At 35.1% G+C, this 19,312-nt stretch overlaps 2 protein-coding genes across 2 annotated transcripts in view; one reads left to right on the top strand and one right to left on the bottom strand.

The window, feature by feature from the left end:
- Window positions 1-9,888: 9,888 nt before the first annotated feature.
- LOC110463216 (ORM1-like protein 3) lies at window positions 9,889-16,401 on the bottom strand. The gene is made up of 4 exons (XM_021517625.1): window positions 16,299-16,401; window positions 13,956-14,140; window positions 12,198-12,349; window positions 9,889-11,389 (listed from the first exon to the last, which is right to left on the bottom strand). Exons 2-4 carry the CDS (start codon window positions 14,127-14,129, stop codon window positions 11,254-11,256), a joined length of 462 nt encoding a protein of 153 aa, XP_021373300.1. The 5' UTR covers window positions 14,130-14,140; window positions 16,299-16,401; the 3' UTR covers window positions 9,889-11,253.
- A 38-nt stretch (window positions 16,402-16,439) lies between these two features.
- The window catches only part of LOC110463215 (PMS1 protein homolog 1-like), a 29,663-nt gene continuing 26,790 nt past the window's right edge, over window positions 16,440-19,312 (top strand). Inside the window, exons 1-3 of the mRNA XM_021517624.1 lie at window positions 16,440-16,661; window positions 18,576-18,735; window positions 18,957-19,082. Coding sequence (XP_021373299.1) covers window positions 16,509-16,661; window positions 18,576-18,735; window positions 18,957-19,082 — 439 coding nt within the window. The 5' untranslated portion in view covers window positions 16,440-16,508. The remainder of the gene's footprint in view (window positions 16,662-18,575; window positions 18,736-18,956; window positions 19,083-19,312) is intronic.

Raw genomic sequence — 19,312 nt, 5'->3', positions numbered from 1 at the left:
GCTATAAAATTTGTTCAACATAATGACTTTGTTCGACTTTCAATCACAGGGCTGGAATGTTTAAAAAAAAAATGGGTCTTTTGAATGAATTTTAATCATAAATACTGATATTTTGCCTGTAGCTTTATTTTAGATCACTTTTAAGGTTACAAGTGTGAGATTTATACCAGGTGAGTGATGCAGGCCCATTGGGCCTCTTGTTTATTCGAAACTCTCTTTCATACATCATATAAAGTTTCTGAAGGATAAGTGTTCCAAGGCGTTAAACATAATACGAGTCCTTTCTCATACTGATTGGGGAGCGGATGGTGAAATGCTTTTGCGCCTATACAGATCACTTATTCAAACAAAACTGGATTATGGTTCTATGGTATACGGGTCGGCGCGCAGTTCGTACCTGCAGATGGTAGACCCGATCCATAACCAAGGGCTACGTTTGCATTACATTTTGCAGCTCAATTTAAATCAAACCCTAAAAATCCTGCTTTCGACCAAGTATTCAACCCAAAATACCAAAACATATTTACGCAAAACCAAAAACTTCTGCCAAGATTTGGTATCCGAATTTCAAATTTCCTGCAAGAACTCAAAATAAAGTTGACGGACATAGCTGAATTTAACATATCTGATGTTCCCCCGTGGACCATTCAAACACCTGATTTTAACTTTGCATTACATGAGCGAGGGAAATCAAGTGTTATGCCCGAAGAACACAAATCCTCCTTTCGGGAATGCATTTTGAATTACCCTTCTCATACACAACTTTACACCGATGGTTCCAAAGAAGGTGAGAAAGTGGGAGCAGCCTGCTGTACTGCTAAGTCTTGCACTTCAGTTCGACTACCAGACGGCGCCTCCATCTTTTCTGCCGAAGCATGCGCCATTGGTTTGGCCCTCGACCATATCGATGAATACCGCATTAAAAGGGCAATCATATGTTCAGACTCTCTATCTGTCCTACAGAGTTTACAGTTACGAGATCCTAAAAACACACTCATACAAAACCTTGCTCTTCGAATATCTCATGATATTCGTATCTTAAATACGTCAAAAATAACTTTACTATGGATTCCGAGCCATGTCGGAATTAAAGGCAACGAATGTGTTGACAGGGAAGCAAAAAATGCATTAAATCTCCAACAAACAAATATCAAATTACCATACACAGATTTTAAGCCTAATATTCGTACAGCCATTCAAAATGAATGGCAGCAACGCTAGTCTCGAGAGACCACCAACAAACTTTTCAAGGTACAACCGACACTTAAAACATCTATTCCCAGTCGGAAAGATCTTAGAGAGGAAGTTGTCCTCGCTCGGCTCCGTACTGAGCACACATTCGTGATAATACTTTCGAGTCCAGGATATGAAAACTCTTTTCAGTTCCGTGGACTCGAAGGCATTATTTAACTATTTGAAAGACATCGGTCTACTCTATAGACTCTGATGTCTTTTAACTCACCTTACCCTTTTTGACGTTATATATCACATATTTCATACCATCTATTTGTTATCTCTTTTATTATTTTAACCCCCTTTTTATTATTAATTATCTACACATACAATGTGAATGCTTTTAACTGATTTTATCTAAGCTACTCACATGTTTGTTAAAAAAAATCGAAAATCAAAAAAAATCACCATGGCCCTAAATGACCACAGCCGTCGATGGGCCGTTAAACGTAAACAAACAAACAAACAAACAAACAAACAAACCTTTAAACATCTACTTCTGAATAACCAAGACGACTAGGTGTACATTCGCGTATCCAGTTGAAACGGTTGAACCGGTTGAACCTATAGAGAAAATGACAGGTACAGATCTGGACCGAGGCTGACCTCAGAAAAATTGGCATGTGTAGATTGACGGGTCCAGATGTACCTGACCGAAACTAAAATGCTGACTATTGGCAGTTTACGTTATTTCTTTCTAAAACAATGTCAACTCACATGTAGTTTTTAAGATACGTTATGTAATTTAGTGAACGGATGAAAGAAGGTCATAATATTCTTGAAACACTGTTTTTTATTCTCCGAAACTGTGTACTGCTTAGAGAACGGTCCAAGTGCGTTCGTTTATCGTGGAAAATTTCCGTACCACACGTACAGTTTCAATCGGGATACGTGAATGTAGCCTTGGGTGATGATATTCGGCCAGAAACATGCTGGGATAAAGAGCTATCAAGTTTGTTCAAATGAATGACCTTGACTTGTAATCAAGGTCACAGGGGTCAAATATGTTTAAAACCTATTAACAACTTCACCTGAATAACCCAGAGGCCTAGGATGATATTTGGCCAGTAACATGCTGGGATAAACTACCTAGTTTGTTCAAATAAATTACCTTGACTTATATCCAAAGTCACAGGGGTCAAAGTCTTTAAACATCTTCTGAATAATCAAGAGACATAGGGTGATGATATCTGGCCAGTAACATGCTTGAATGAAGGGCTACCAAGTTTGTTCAAACAAATGACCTTGACTTATATTCAAGGTCACAGGGGTCAAATATGTTTAAAACCTTTAAACAACTTCTTCTGAATAACCAAGATGCCAAAGGTGATGATATTTGGCCAGTATTATGCTGCGATGAAGGGCTACCAAGTTTGTTCAAATGAATAAACCTGACTTGGATTCAAGGTCACAGGGGTCAAATATATTGTAAACTGTAAACAACTTCTTTATAACAAAAAGGACCAGGGTGATGATATTTAGCCAGTAACATGCTGGGATAAAGGGCTACCAAGTTTGTTCAAATGAATTACCTTCACCCATTTGTAAGGTCACAGGGGTCAAATAAGTTGAAATCTTTAAACAACTTCTGAATAATCTAAAGGTCCAGGGTAATGATATTTGGCCAGAAGCATGCTGGTATGAAAGGCTATAAAGTCTGTTCAACTAAATGTCCTTGTTTCACTTTTAAGTTCACATGTCACATGTTTAAATCTTTTAATAGATTCTTTTGAATCAAACACTGGAATTTTGCATGTAGCTATATTTTAGTCCACTTTTAAGATGACAAGTTTAAGATCAATACTAGGTGAGCAATTCAGGCCTATTGATCATGAGCCTCTTGTATTAAACGTAACCCGTTTGACAGACTTTTGCGATATTGCCATCGGCAAGTGATTCCACCTCAAGAACATCAGAATTGTAGAAACTTGCATGGATGTGAATTTTAGGTACACCTATGGTATACTGTACTTATTTGTGATTTTTCTGAATATGGCATTAGTTGTACATGCGTTATCTTTAAATATTGCTAAAATATTAAGCATTGCATTTTCCTTGTCTATGTTCTGTTTTACTTAAATTTTGGTAAACCCTTTCACCCCTATGCAACTTTAGTAGACTCTACCATGCGTTAATCTGGATGAGTCCATGATGGTCTAGTGGTGAAAGGGTTAAAAGGTGGGAGAGAAAGAGTCGATTATCATGTACGGCTGCAGAATTAGGTGTCGGAACCTCGGTTCTTTGGAATCTTCACCAATACGATAATTTTTTTTCGGACTGATTAACCCTTTCACCCCTAAAAATTGTTAACAGGAGGCCCAGAGGACCTGTAATGCTCACCTGTTTCTTTTGTTACACGAAACTGACATATAGGTTACTTCACACCAAATTTGGTAACTAAAACAAAGGACATTTTAACATCTCTTAAACGGTTCTTTAGATACTGTTGTTAAAGCTTTTAACCCATGTTGACCTTTGACTCCGGCTGGCAATTAAAGTTGACATTTGACCTCATTACTGTAATAAAGAAAACAATGCACACAGCTGGTCTACATAATACACCTAAGTATTATGACTCTAGTCCAAATGGTTCTTAGGATATTATTGTTTGAAGTTTTTAACATATTTGACCCCCTGTGACCTTGAAACTAGGTCAAGGTCATTCTTATAAGGAAAGTTTATAGCACTCCATCCCAGGTACCTACTGACCAAATACCATGACCCTGGGCCTTATGGAACTTGAGAAAATTATGTTGACCTTTGACCCCTGACTAGCACTTAAATTTGACCTTTGACATCATTACTGTTCGGGCCAGGTGAGCTTATAAACTCTGCCATACATTCATCTAGATGATTCCATTATGGTCTACAGTGGTGAAAGGGTTAAAAACCAACCTCTTAGCAATATCTTTATGAACTTAAATTATTCACCCAATAATAGGTCAATTGGTGTCTATCATGGATTGGAAACTGATTGGAAAAGATAACATAGGGCCAACAGAAAAAAAGATGTCTCTTGGGCCAAATTGGTAAAAGATGTAAAAAAGCAAAACATTCATACTTTTTAAAATGTTTTATTTCAATATTCTAGACATTTCCAGAATCCAGTTAAGTAATCTAAGGTATTAAAACAATGTCAAGTTTAAAAAAAAACAGAATATTTTAAACCCATGCAAGTCCAACAATAGTATGTAACTGGAAGGTATCACAGGTAAAAACCCATGACAAGTATTCACAGATGGATGCATATACCTGTATACACCTCACTGGTAATGCACATTCACAAGTAAGCACCATATTGGGACAGCATTGATTAGTACACGGGAGTCTCCATAAACATGTACAATACAAAGAAGGTGTCAACCTCTGAAACCTCCACTGAGGGAGATCTCCCTCATTCCACATCTCCACTGAGGGAGACCTCCCTCATTCCACATCTCCACTAAGGGACATGTCCCTCATTCCACATCTCCACTGATGGAGATCTCCCTCATTCCACATCCCCACTGAGGGAGATCTCCCTCATTTCACATCTCCACTAAGGGACATCTCCCTCATTCCCCATCTCCACTGAGGGAGATCTCCCTGATTCCACATCTCCACTGAGGGAGCTCTCCCTCATTCCATATCTCCACTGAGGGAGACCTCCCTCATTCCGCATCTCCTCTGAGGGAGATCTCCCTCATTCCATATCTCCACTAAGGGACAGCTCCCTCATTCCCCATCTCCACTGAGGGAGATCTCCCCCATTCCACATCTCCACTGAGGGACAAAGTGCATGAAACTGAAACTGCTTTGCTCAATTAACTTTTACTTTTTATGTACCAAAATAACTCCAAAAAGCATTCATTTGATTCAGACACACCTTTTATGATCATTACACACACCCTGGAGATAATTTGACCATAGGATGTAGATTTTGAATTTGTGTGAGTTTGGACTTGAATGAGGGAGTTTCGAGGGAGATTTGTAGATTTTGGTCAAAATTAGGGAGTCTCCCTTCTTATAAGGGAGGGTTGACAGCTAAATTACAACACTGCACAAATCCTAGTAGCTGTAACATCATATCATACAGCATTGATCAAGACAAATGTACGCTAGGATTCATATTACATATCTGGACAATCAGATTCATGTTGGTTTTCCCCCCTAAAATATTTAGCAAATATGGGACAACTTTTATCATGGCTAACATAATAAAATATCATTGATCTTGACTTTTCTATTTCAAATTAAATAAAAAGGTACTTTCAGAGATAAGTACTTGCAAATTTCAAAATCCTCAGATCAGTCTCTTTAAATTTGAGACCTAAGCGGTCATTAATAGACTATATAATGATTATTTTTAAATAAATGATTAAGAAATATAAGAAATATCAGGGAAACTGTGAAATGCAAATGATAGATGGATGGTATCAACAGGAACATTGCTTAAAAATTTAGTCTTTTTATAACTTTTATTACAATAAAAAATCTGACTTAGGTGCTCTTCTACGAAGGCATTTCTATGCAGAGAAAATAGTTGTACTAAAACAGAAACTGGTTGTCCAAAAATGAATGTCTGAATCATGACTATACTAATCTATATGACTATGAAAATATCATCTATTTCATTCCACTCAACAAAATTGAACCACTAACGTACAAAAAAAAAGTGCATTTCAATTTTTAAAGATCTTCAACTGAGTTTCATTTATTAAAACACAAAAAAAAAAAATCAACTGATTGAGTCATTTATTAAAAGAAATTGCTGTTTTTAAAATAATTTTGATTCAAGAAATTGTCCGGCAGTGGATTTGTCATACTGGGATCTTGTTCCAAAAAGTAAAAACATTTTATTTTACGATTTTTAATTATTTTCTTATAAATAAATTTATAACTTATGATCATACCCTTTTAAGAGAAAAAAGACTTACTTTTTTGTTCAAACATCAATACGTGAGACTAGGTATTTTCTAAACCAATATGTTTAAATTACATTCCTATGACCAATATCTGATCGTTGATTTCTTTGTTTCAGCAATTTCAATATTTTTCACCAGATTCTCCTGTTCCACCCGTAGCTTGCAAGACCCCAAGCGCATAACCATTCACGCCAAAACTATGTGTGTAGTTCAGATCTAGTTTCATTATAGATGCATTAACACAAAAAAGGGTTATTTTCATCAACAAATAAAGCACAAAGCCATGATTATTTAAGATATAAAAAGCATCAGGTGATATAATTATAGCAGGAGTGGACTATTTGAAGATACTACAAGGGCTGCATTTGTTTATCGTAATCCAAACAGTTGAACCGGTTCGACCAGAGTTGTTCGTTTATGAAATAAGGTCGGACCTAGTAATCTGATGCTGCTTTTGGGCAAACCTGGACAAAGCTTTAAGGAAATAGAACAACTGGTAGCCCAGGTAGTTTAGTTGGTTAGACTCTATATAATAGATGGAGTTAATCAGGCTTACATTTCTTATTCACAGTTGAAAAATAAATTTGATTTTTATTGCAATACAGATGAATTTTTAAAGAGTGAAATGGTTTTCACTTCAGTTTAGAGCACAAACCCTTCTGTAGGAATGATCCAATGACGTAAGGATTGTATGTTGAATATCAAGACTGAATTCTGGTAGTTTCAGGAATAAAGTCAACAAGGTAATTATTAAACAACCAACATACATGTACAATATGGGAATGAATTTGAACTGGAATTTCAAAACTCATAAATACACGAAAAACAAAAACCTTGACTTTGGTCATATATCTCTCAACTTTACTTCACCTTCCTGCACTTAAAATTATAAGGTTTATGTACACATCAGTTAAAGTTAGATAACTCTGATTGTTGTGGCAAACAAGCTCTTCGGTCAGGTTAGATATCACAATCAGAAAACACAGAAACCGAATTAGTATATGAAAGTCTACTGAACCTCACCTCTTTATTTAGCTTCTTCAAAACCAAAAGTTTGAAATATACACACATACCAATCAGAAATGACATTTTCAAAAGTTAATTGCAAATTTTGGGAATAAGGCAAAAATATGAAATAGTTTTAATTGGGAATGGGGCCCATTATCAGCCCCAAACAGTCCCCAGAAGAAGCCCTGCTATGTCACATCTGTTTCGATATGTGCTTCAAGAAGATAAGTCTTAATTTATTCCGACTTTCTATTGTACTCGAACAATTGTAATTTTGAAATTATTTAATGCTTAACTTGAAAACTGGTTAACATATGTATTTTAGTAGAAATTCCTATTTTGAAAAATATTTCACTTTACTGAAATGCAACTTTTAAAAAAAAAAATATTGTCTGGGTTAACAAAATGCAAGTTTCTACCTTACTGAGGTAAATTCTAAGGTACATTTGTATGTTATACAGAGCTAATACACATGAACTAAAATGACAGAAGATGCAAGCATGAATAAATACATAAATCAGAGTTATGAAATCAGAAAATTTTGAAAGAGAAATAACACCCCAGGAATGTATCAATGGTAAATACATTGTATGTCATTTGTCTTACATGAACAGTAGTACACACGGTTAGTATTAATGCTTCATTATGTTATAAACTTATACTTTTAGCAAACTAAGACCACTTTGTGCAAGCTGCTCTCACAAAATGTAGCAATAAAACTTACACTACTGTTATTGTAAAGTAAAAATTATTTATAACATAACTGACCAATTTTGGCCATGTCATAAATATGGTAATACACATGTGTAATAAAACCTAAAGGTTGGTATAAAACATGAAACATTTTCCTACGCCACTACAGGTACTACTTTTATTAACTATACCATAGTATAGTAAATGATTAATCATATTTCAGTTAATTTGAAATATTTATTTTGTCAATGTTATTTTCAATGTATTGAAAACTGTTCATTACTCATAAAAATCTGGAACTTCTTTGCACTTCGCAAAAAGACAATGCTATGGTCGGAGTATGTAGGTACTTTGGCTTAGACCTATATGATAACACACAATTGTGTTTAATTTTTTTCTTCAAATTATGAATGTTATGTGATAAATAGAATATCATATTCGTGTTTATGTCATATTGCATATATTATGCTCATTCAATAATTTGATACGACACTCACCTAAAGGCTGGTGTCAGATCAAATCATTGAACTTGTTCTCCATGTAACATCCTCCATATGTAACAGTGATACATTCCAAGCTCAATGTCAATCTGAGAAACAAAAGGGTAAGGCAGCATGCCAGTTTGAAACGAAATTGCATTGATTTTTTTCTGAACATTAACACATACCATGCACTAAATTTCACGTATGATTTGTTATACTTGTCAGCTTCCCTCGAGACAATCAAATGCTGAATACAAATTGACCAAGTCTACATGATCCACCAGAAATATAAATATACATATACACCATGTGTTGAATACGTTGAATACAATTTTAGTTTGGAGACATACTCTGGAAAAAAAATTTGATTGAACAAAATTAAGAAAAAATACATTATAAAATAGCTTTACATATGTTCACAATTTCTCCACGAAAACTGTCACACACAAACAAACATCACAGAATTCAAATAAACATCTTAATATCCTGGAATAATAAATTGAGTAAACCCATTTATTCGTATTTATAATCATTTAGACACATTTCCTCCAGCATGTTGAGATAGAGAGAGAGAGAAAAGAAAACAACAACAAATCTATGTCGAATGTATATCAACAAAAGAATACATCATTTAAAAAACAACAAATCTGACTAAATGTGACCTATAACCTTCAGGTGAAAGTTGTTGGGACCATGAAAATGAATGAGAAAAAAATGTGTATGTACAAAGAAATTAATTACCATGGGACAAAATAACCTTGACATACATGCCATATCTAACGATTTGAGCGCCAGACTCACGAAAATTACTTCAAAAAGTTTCCTCGCGGCGTGAGACACATTTCTCAAGAATTTCAATAGGTCTCTCAAAAAGAAAAAAAGTTGGTCAATCTTAATGAATAAACAATAGCTACATGGATTCACACTGACATTGGTCACTGAGAGTAAAAATTCTCTAGGGATTTCTACTTAAATTTTTATTTCTTTTTATTATTCTCATTTTTTGCCTTTGATGGAAGTATTGGGATATATTTACTTTTAAATGTCGATAGCTATATCCAGACTGCATGTCACGTGTAAACCTCCCTAAAATCTTTTGAAATATCAATAAATCTTCAATTTTGTTTGTAACAAAGTAATTGGAGGCTTCGAATTCAGAATAACACAAATGAGATAATACTATGTTATATGCAGTATAATTTGTGTTATAAATGTCTCACTAATTCAGACAAAAAAATCTATCTATTTTTGACCAAATCTCAAAAATTCACTGATCTCACTATTTTGCACCAGAAAGCTATGGCATGTATGCCTTGAAATAATGGAGTTTCAAGATATCTGCGTTGCTGATGCACTTGGAGAGTTGTCGAAATGATCAGTCTAAATATATAGGAAACATATGTTGGTCGGGTGGCACAGTGGATAGCGCACTTGCCGTTCACCAAGGCAGCCAGGGTTTGAGTTCCCGATTGGACATGAAAAGGTATAGGGTCACCTGCCCGATCATGTGGGTTTTCTCTGGGTACTCCAGTTTCCTCCCAAATTAAGACCCTGCACACTAACATCTGGGCCAACAAGAGTGATTAATATAAGTTGAAATAACCTGTTTCATAATTGTTGTAAAATAGATAAAGTTATATTTATCAGGAACAGCTGATTATTGTTTCTTTTCCAGTCTATTGAAAAAATCAAAGTTGTCTTGCAAATGAGCCTGTGAAATTATACTTCCCTCGTCAGTTTTTATGTAGGAAATTAGGGTGGACTTACTAGAATTGACATGCAACTTTACTCCATTAGGTAAACACACACCCCTTTGATGACACCATGGTTTCTCATGTTCTATTTATAATTTAACATTTTGTGTATCTTAATTATTTAAATATTTTAACCATAAATAAGAATTTCCTCAAGAAACATTGTTTTATTATGAATAAATCGGAAAAACATCCTGTCAGATCAGAATACAAGGTTTTCTGTACAGTTTCGTTATGTAGTTTTACTATTTTCTCTATCATCCAATGTAAACTAGAACAGCGAGACAATCATATATAATAGATAATTTTTCTTAACATATTGTCAACTAAAAACGGAAAAATAGTATATCTCCCAAGACAGGGTCCTACTACATGTAGTACAGAAACGTCAAGAGAAAGTTATGTAAAAGTAATGAGCAACTATTATATATTCAAAATTATTTGCTTTGAACAGTAAGCCCATGTTCCATATTTTTACCGATTAATAAAACCCATGTTTGGAATTTAGTCCAATAAATGCTACAATTATTAGCATAAATGCCCCTGAGGGATATATGTCAATTAAACTAAGGAATAAATATAACACCATATATAAAATTATATTCCCCACTACTCTATGAAAATCACATTTTTTGTATTTTTACCTTTTCATTTTAATTCAGATTTTCTTAAAATTCAAGTTGATATTCATTCTTTGCAAAAATAAATTTAGAAAATACAATATTTTCCTGATGACGGCCACTGAATACCGATTCTGAATGGTCTGTACACTATTTACTCAATTTGAATGAAAAAAGACCTCAGCACTTTTTACAAATTTTGTGAGGACAAAACCTCAGGACTTTTTACACTCTTTGAAAGGACTAGACCTCAGAAATTTTCAACAAGATTAAAATTCATAAGTATTTCTTAAATGGAATCTTTATCACATAGACATTTTACAATCAAATATTAGAATAATATTACAAATAATTGCTTTTTTATACTGTTGACCTCCCATCACTGTACAAATATAGCTTTTCCATGGCTGCCTCGACTTGGTGACATAAAAATAACCCACAGTGCATCTCTTTTCCACAAAGTCATGTAAATTGTTTGCTCCCCACAGCACTACGATCACTAAATGGTTCAACTTGTCCTGTATTTGTCCCATAACCATCGCTTTCTGTCAAAGCCTGATCAAAACTTGTTGAATCCAAAAAGTCGGACACCGTGGAATTGTGGGAATTTTGGTACGACACTCCAGCCCAAGGCAATGGCATTGATTATAAAATGTATTTTGTCATACTTTGTGTAGAAACTTGCCAAGAAAAACCTGAAATGAAAAACAGATAATATCGAATAATCATGACACACATACTTGCAGGAATATCTGAAAGTATGGAAGTAATAATATATATATATACAATAAATGCTTGGTGCTGATATTTGGATATTTACAGTAAATTCCTGTGAAATTTTGCAAGCATCATGTTTCCTGAATTGGTAAAATTTTACATTTACATTTAACTTTTTAATACTATCAATACTCTTGATATTTGTCATTATTAAATACTTAATATTTAATACTTTGTTTATTAATACTCAGTAAATCTAAAACTTGAGCGTAGAGTACTACCACTTTGGGAGGAACACTGGGCTGCTTTCATTTATTGGTTGAACTGGTTAGACCAGAGTTGTTCGTTTATTGCTTGATATGGTTAGACCATAGTTGTTTGTTTATTGGTTGAACTGGTTAGACCAGAATTGTTCATTTATTGGTTGAACTGGTTAGACCAGAGTTGTTCGTTTATGAAACAAGGCCGGACCTAGTAATCTGATGCTGCTTTCAGGCAAGCCTTGACAATGCCTTGCAAAAAACTAATATACCAATTATCATCTTTTTTGCCTGGTTAACATTTGTCTCCATATTTTCTACCATTTACTTAAGTAAGAAATTATTGTTTTGATTGTAAGTAATTTATTATTTATTAAGTGATTTGTTTAAAGGTTAATCTGGGGCCTTATAAAGGCCCCTTCCCCCAGATAATTTTTTTTTTGTGGGTGATATTTTCCCAAATCAACAGGCACAGGCCCCTGTGGAAAGGAAATAGAAAAATCACTGGTGATGCTCAATTACTTACAACACAATAGGAACAATTGTGAGAAACTTTTTTGTGGGTGTGAATTGCCGACCGTAATCAATTTGTTCCCACTGAGTCTGTGTTCGGGCCTGTCCTTGTTCTGGAGTCCCCCAAGGTGTACCTTTTGTGACATGTAAGCAATAAAACATCCCCTGCAAAAGAAAAAGCTTTCATTAGTTTGAAAGTAAATAAAAATTTATCAATTCTCCTGGGTATTTTAAATTTTGTAAGCATGAGTACTTAGTACCAATAAAATGTGATGGGAAAAAATTCCAGACAATTGAAGCATCTCTTGGTTCCTTTACAAACACAAAAATGTTTTTTTGGAATGATATTATGTGTTCAGTTTGAAACTAAAATGTATTCAAAAAGATGTTACCTCTAAAACAAAATGTTTGTATGTTTTTCTTATTTAAGATTTGTGGAATGCCAAATCAAAACAATGCTAAATTTCAGTAGCATCTGTATTACAAGTAAAAATTAAATACTTGAAGTTTTTTTTGCAGTTTCCATGTTATGCAAATAAAGTGGGATAACAACCACTTTCCGACAGGAAAATGTCTTTAAAAATATTTAGTTGGTATGTAGATACAACATCAAGATCAAAAATAGTTACCTGTTCACTAAAAAGGTGTGATTTTGCATTAAATCATTCCAAAATTGCAATTGATAACCAGAAAAAAACAAGAGGCCCATGGGCCTTGACGGTCACCTGATATATTCATACAGAGAGTTGATTCTGTTTTTAACATGAACAGAAATATTATTCAAAGTGACAAAAACAATAAAACCACCTTATTCAATGTGTAGCATACAGATGTAAGACTGAAAAGTATTTGAAACTAGCACCTCTGATTCTAAACAAGGAAATTCTAGCACACTGACTCCTTTGAGCCCCACCCTACAGCCCTTGGGGGTAGGGCTGGCTCAAAATTTTCAAAGTATCAAATTTTGCCCCCCCCCCCTTCCTTCCCCAGGGCATAAACATGAGACCCTAGGGTCATAAACCTTAAGACCCTTCCATCTATGAAGAGTGTTTGATTCTACCATATCTGGGTCTTTGAAAAGAAGATTTTTGAACTTTCAGTCAATTCAACCCTTTTTGGCCCCACCCATCAGCCCCAGGAGGTCAGTCAGGGCTGACATGTGCATACCATCAAACTGCTACCTAATACTGATAATGCTAACCCAAATTGAATTACTTCCAATGAAAATTAAACAAATGTTGGTCCAAAATGTGATTTCCCTATATAAACTATAGTGAAGTTTACCCTCCCCAGGGGTAAACGTGAGACCCCAGGGTCATAAAAATCACAATTTTGGTAAAGCACCTTAAGACCCTTACGTCTATGAAGAGTATTTGATTCTACCATATCTTGGTCCTTTTCCTTACCACATCATGTAAAATATTTGTCATGTTTATCCTTTTCCTTACAACATCATGTAAAATATTTGTCATGTTTATCCTTTTCCTTACATAAAATATTTGTCATATTTGTCCTTTTCCTTACCACATCATGTAAAATATTTGTCATGTTTGTCCTTTTCCTTACCACATATCATGTAAAATATTTGTCATGTTTATCCTTTTCCTTAAATAAAATATTTGTCATATTTGTCCTTTTCCTTACCACATACATGTAAAACATTTGTCATATTTGTCCTTTTCCTTACCACATCATGTAAAATATTTGTCATGTTTGTCCTTTTCCTTACCACATCATGTAAAATATTTGTCATGTTTATCCTTTTCCTTACCACATCATGTAAAATATTTGTCAGTGTCCATGCCACAGCTACTGAAAAAAACGGGACACTGAGGAGCATAAGATGGAACAGTAAGATAACCAATGTGTAGGTTAACCAGATCCCCTTGCTATTCAGGTAGGAATGGGTTGGGTTCTCCTCACTTGTAGCTGTACCTATGTTCATCTTGGTTGATTCTGAAACAAGAAATATCAAAGAAAAGAAAAGGTCAGTTGAGAACTTATATAGGCAATGCCTGCTGTTTCCTGCTATCATTTTTACACAACTGAAAAATATTACAAATGACTAACTCTTAATACAGTGGGGTACCAATGCAAGACCCAATTTCAGTATGTGACACTCCACATTACTAAGATACATAACTGTATGCATTGGTTTGGTGGAAATATGAGAAATAGCAAGGAAGTTATATTTTATTGCTTGGACAAAATATTGCTGAAGCCCGGTCACAACCAGCCTGCCAACATGTATATCATATTCATCTCGTCTACAGTTTCTGCAAGTTAAATATTGCCATGCTGATATTTTATCAAGCTGTATCTTGTGATGACATGAACTGCTAAACAATACACGAGGATATTTGACGCACGAACGCATCATCTGTAATCAGACAAAAAAAATACCAGAAGTTTGTGAATTTTATAACTCATAAAGAAACAAGCATAAGTGTGCAGTTTGGGTTGATACACTTTTTATCTTGCTCAAAATGAGCTTATACCTATACCTGATAAAACAGTGATGTATCTTCTATCATGCATATTTGCCAACTTGGAATTACCACAAGTTTGGTAAAGCACCTTAAGACCCTTCCATCTATGAAGAGTATTTGATTCTACCATATCTGGGTCTTGAGAAGAAGATTTATGAAATTTTAGTCAATTTGCCCTTTTTTGGCCCCGCCCCTCAGGCCCCTGAAGGCTGGGGACCATATCCTCCTCTATTTTTGTTGACTTTTGGCCATGGAAGGTTTCTGCAAAATTTCATTGAAATTGTAAATTGTTTACTGACGGACAAAAGGTGATACAATAGGTCTTTTAAGATTTTGCCTCAGGTGACCAAAAAAGGCATGGAATGTCTTATTGTTTAGGGCAGTAAAATTAGCAGTGTTTGGGCAACACCTGCAGGCCTCTACAGCTATTGGAATTGCTGGCTAGGGGAAGCCATATAGAAAACCTTTGTTCAAATTCACATAAGAAATGGCACAAATGTTCAAGTACATTTGGGTCAGAATAATTTTGAAAACAGAAAAAGGGTGTTCAGCCCGGGTCATTAGGGCAAAACTCCTGCATCTGCCACTGCATGACAATATTTTTTAGTGTATTCAAGTTGTCTTTTTTTGAACACCGATTCAAATTCTCCATGCAGAAACCTATGACGGTTACTTCTGACGTGTAATATTTGCTGGCAAATGTTTGTATGTATTTTTTAATTTACGAATTTTCAATTGGTAGTTTTTTTATAAATATTTCATACATGTGTTATTTACAGTCCTCAGTAATTTTATCAACAGTTTTCTGTCGATATGAATATGAAATTACAGTTGCTTCCTTATCATAATCCTACGGGTGTGGAATTGATGACGGGGATATCCTGACATTCAAAATGCATCATCTGCACTTTAATTTCCTGTCTGGGCATTAGGACAACATGTACACTAATACTTAAATCAGAGGATACATTTTAACAACTTCATAAAGTACTGCAGTGAATTTGACACCTACCCCAACTGGTCCTTGGACAAATTATGTACGAAAACAGAATATCTTTTTACTAACAGATTTGGACATTCCTTTCATAATCTGCACACAGCAAAATCTATGTCTTTTTTTTCTACTCATCTAGAATTCTCCGTTTCATGTCTTGTCAAAACTATTTTTACCTCCAACGGACAGATCTTTGACGTGTAACTTTGAGTTAGTAATTCTGTTATTTAGTTCTATTTTTTAGCCCAATCACAGGGTCACTTTACAAATGTCTGAAATACACATATGCTATACTGATACGGGTCACAACACACATAAACATGTTTATGTGTGTTGTGACCCGTATCAGTATAGCATATGTGTATTTCAGACATTTTTAATAAGCCCCGGTGGCCCAATCGAGCAAAAAAAAAGTCAGCGCCCTAAACCTGTCCGTTCATAAGTTACGGAGTAAACTTGACAGGTGGCCGAATGGTTGTTCTAAGTTGGACAAGAGACTGAGTGTTGCCACGGCATTGGTAGCCAAATTATCTCAACTAACGAGACCACGACAGTAGAATGACGTTATTCTGCGACATCACGTGTAATTCTGTGTTCTTTGACCTGAACTCTTCCGAACTTGTTTACTTACCATATAAAACAGCTCTAAGGATTATTTTACGTTATTTTCAACTATCCAGAACTAAGAAATATACTACGCATGCGCAATTGTCTATACCTTCTTTTTTTTTATAATAAGTCCGAATAGTTCCGAGTATTCTAACTTCCTTAGTAAACAAACGCGGGAAAGTAGGCCTATGCGAGTTTGTTTATGTAGCAAACGTGAGAGCAGGTGTATGATATGGCGAACTCTGAACCGCGGATGCGAGAGCTACCTAAGTCTACAGTCAGACTTTTAGGAAGTAGTCAAGTGATCACAACAGTTTATAGTGTCGTGAAAGAATTACTAGAAAACGCACTAGATGCTGGTTCAACGTCTGTGGATGTCAGATTGGTAACGATACCACCATAGTCTACTGTACAGTAATGCACACTTACGGCTTAAGTTATCCGTAGAGTGTTTATTACAGTAGAATGTTGATTACAGAAGGACTTAAGTTTTCAAATGTGTGACCTTGACCCGCTTGTCACTCAATACTTTAGTCCTTTACGTAGTCGTAGCTAGTCCAAGATAAATTGAATATTTAATTGGCTGAGTTTCCTCTTGCCCTAATACCAGACTTAGACTTTTGATGTCTGGTGTGGGTCCAGAACGCACTTCTATATGAAAATGTGGAATTCTCCGACACCGTTTGGTATTGGGGAGTGACAAATTAACTGTAGTAGCTCCTCTATGCTCTAGGGTTGTTGGTATTCGTAAAGATCGCATGACTACAAGTTGTGCTTGGTTTATCATTTATTCCATGGTCATTAAAACCAAATAAACAATATAACAACAATAAGTATAAGCTTATTCTACATTGAGCATTCACACAAAGGAATATTCCAACTCGCGATAACCAGACTGGTTAAGGCACCTGACAACTTCTCGCTTCTCTATATAAATGCTACTATTTAAAAATAAACGATGGTCACAACTCAAATCTACATCTGTTAATACAACAGATATACTAGCATATTACCAGCGACTGATACTTATCACAATATATACCTAAGAATCATACGTATACTTTACATTCCATTTCAAATATAAAAAGGTTCACAAAACACAACCTACCTTTTCATAGGGAAGATCGAGGGTCTTAATCCTAGGGAAACAACCTGTACTAGTGAACAATTACAAATAATCGAACGATCAAATTCATTATTCCTAAACTTATGAAAGAGTAATCAAATGGCGCGAAATTCAAATTCCAGTTAATTGAAGAATTCAATTAATTCACAAAATATATAGAATTTAAACCGATCTGCATTACAATATTAACACAGTACATATGTAAACCATCCTTAAAACTACGTTCTACTTGCAGTTAAAGTAATCTGTGGCCAAGCAGTCCAAAAGTGAGAGATGCAAAATAATGAACATCTGTCCTCAATAAAGCCTTGCACAGGAGTGATTTTCTATTTGCAAGCAGTTCACTGTGCAGCCTCGCACTGACCAATAGCTGCATGACCACTACACAAAGTTATGAAAATTAGTATAACACCTGACCCTTGTCAGACAGGTTTACATGAAAGTTAAAAATAAGCCACCATATAGTATTTACTGTGACACGTGAATGTAATTATTATATTGCACTCGGTTATTATTATTTAATCAAAATAAAATAAATATTAAATAATGATGCTGCTACATAACAGTTAACAAACAGTCTGGAAATCAAGGATTCTACGGACGGAATTTAGCTGCTGTTGGTGATAATAAGAGCTGATTTGGATCAATAAATAATCAGTTTATAGCTATATGTGAGGTATGCGTTGTGTCTTAGTAGATTTTTGTTGTCAGTACCTTATTACTCTGATACCAAACAGTGTCGGAGAATTCCACGTTTTCATATAGCAGTGTTCTCACGCCCCACACCAGACATCTATATGTCAAAAAGTCAAAGTGTGGTGTTAGGGCCAGAGGAAACTGACTATGTGACCTAGTTTCATGCCTGTAGCATGCTAATTCCTCGGATGAATTTGGGTGAAGGCCTAGTAGGGCTGTCACATGAATGACCTTGACCCATTTTCAATAGTTATCAAGTTTGTTCAACTCTTTAAAAAAATAATCTTTGATTCAATAATTAATCAAGACAGGTATACGTAGGTTCATGTTACTGGAGCTGTGCAATGCTGTAGTGAAAGGCTATCAATTCTCTTAAAGTACCTTAATCCTAAGTAGGTCACAGGTCAAATAAATGATTTTAATTACCCTCTGATTTATTTGAAAAGAGTTGTTTTTTTCTGTTACTATTGCTTGTAGGAGAATTTCGGCTTGGATAAAATTGAAGTGAGAGATAACGGTGATGGAATTCAAACAGCAGATGTCCCTTTTGTTGCTAAGCGATACCACACATCTAAACTGTCAGCATTCTCGGATCTTGAGCAGCTCAGTACCTATGGATTTAGAGGAGAGGCATTGGGTAGGTATATACGTTGGATTGCAGACTGGCCTAGCTATACTTCAGTCAAGCTACCCTTAACCTGTTTAAAGGGGCTGGTCAGCAGCTTATCTTTGATTCATGCATATGGGACGAAATTGAGAAAAATGTGAAAAGTACCTCGGCAGACTGAAAGAGAAACATATTTGCTCAAGATCAGATTTCTTATGTCAATATAATGCAGTGACTTGTTTGTTTTATAGGTTCATTGTGTACAGTTGCTGATGTTTCTTTGACAACCAAAACAAAAGATGATGATGTCAGCATGACATACACCATTGGCAAAGAAGGGGAGATAATAAATTCCAAACCATCACATCTTACTCAAGGTATCAAGATCTTCAAATTTGTTTTGATCATTAAACTTATGTATGTATCAGCAAAATATAGTTTTTAGGTCACCTGAGCTTTAGCTCAAGTGACCTATTGCTATCCGTTTTCGTCCGTCGTCCGTTAACATTTTACATTTCAAACTTAAAGTCAAGTTCTGCTGGGCCGATTGAACTGAAAGTTGGTAGGAATGATCGCCTCATGGTCCTGACAAAGTGTTGTTATTTTT

This window comes from Mizuhopecten yessoensis, unplaced genomic scaffold (assembly GCF_002113885.1).
Source record: "Mizuhopecten yessoensis strain PY_sf001 unplaced genomic scaffold, ASM211388v2 scaffold10877, whole genome shotgun sequence".
Classification (NCBI taxonomy): Eukaryota; Metazoa; Mollusca; class Bivalvia; order Pectinida; family Pectinidae; genus Mizuhopecten; species Mizuhopecten yessoensis.
The sequence above is the reverse complement of the archived record's forward strand: the minus strand, read 5'-3'. Positions and strand labels throughout refer to the sequence as shown.

Coding starts and splice junctions, on each gene's coding strand:
- LOC110463216 (XM_021517625.1), bottom strand. CDS start 14,129: ATGAACATAGGTACAGCTACAAGTGAGGAGAACCCAACCCATTCCTAC. Junction 12,350..13,955: donor CAAATATTTTACATGATGTG/GTAAGGAAAAGG, acceptor TTTCTTTTGCAG/GGGATGTTTTATTGCTTACA. Junction 11,390..12,197: donor ACAATTGTTCCTATTGTGTT/GTAAGTAATTGA, acceptor TTTTCATTTCAG/GTTTTTCTTGGCAAGTTTCT.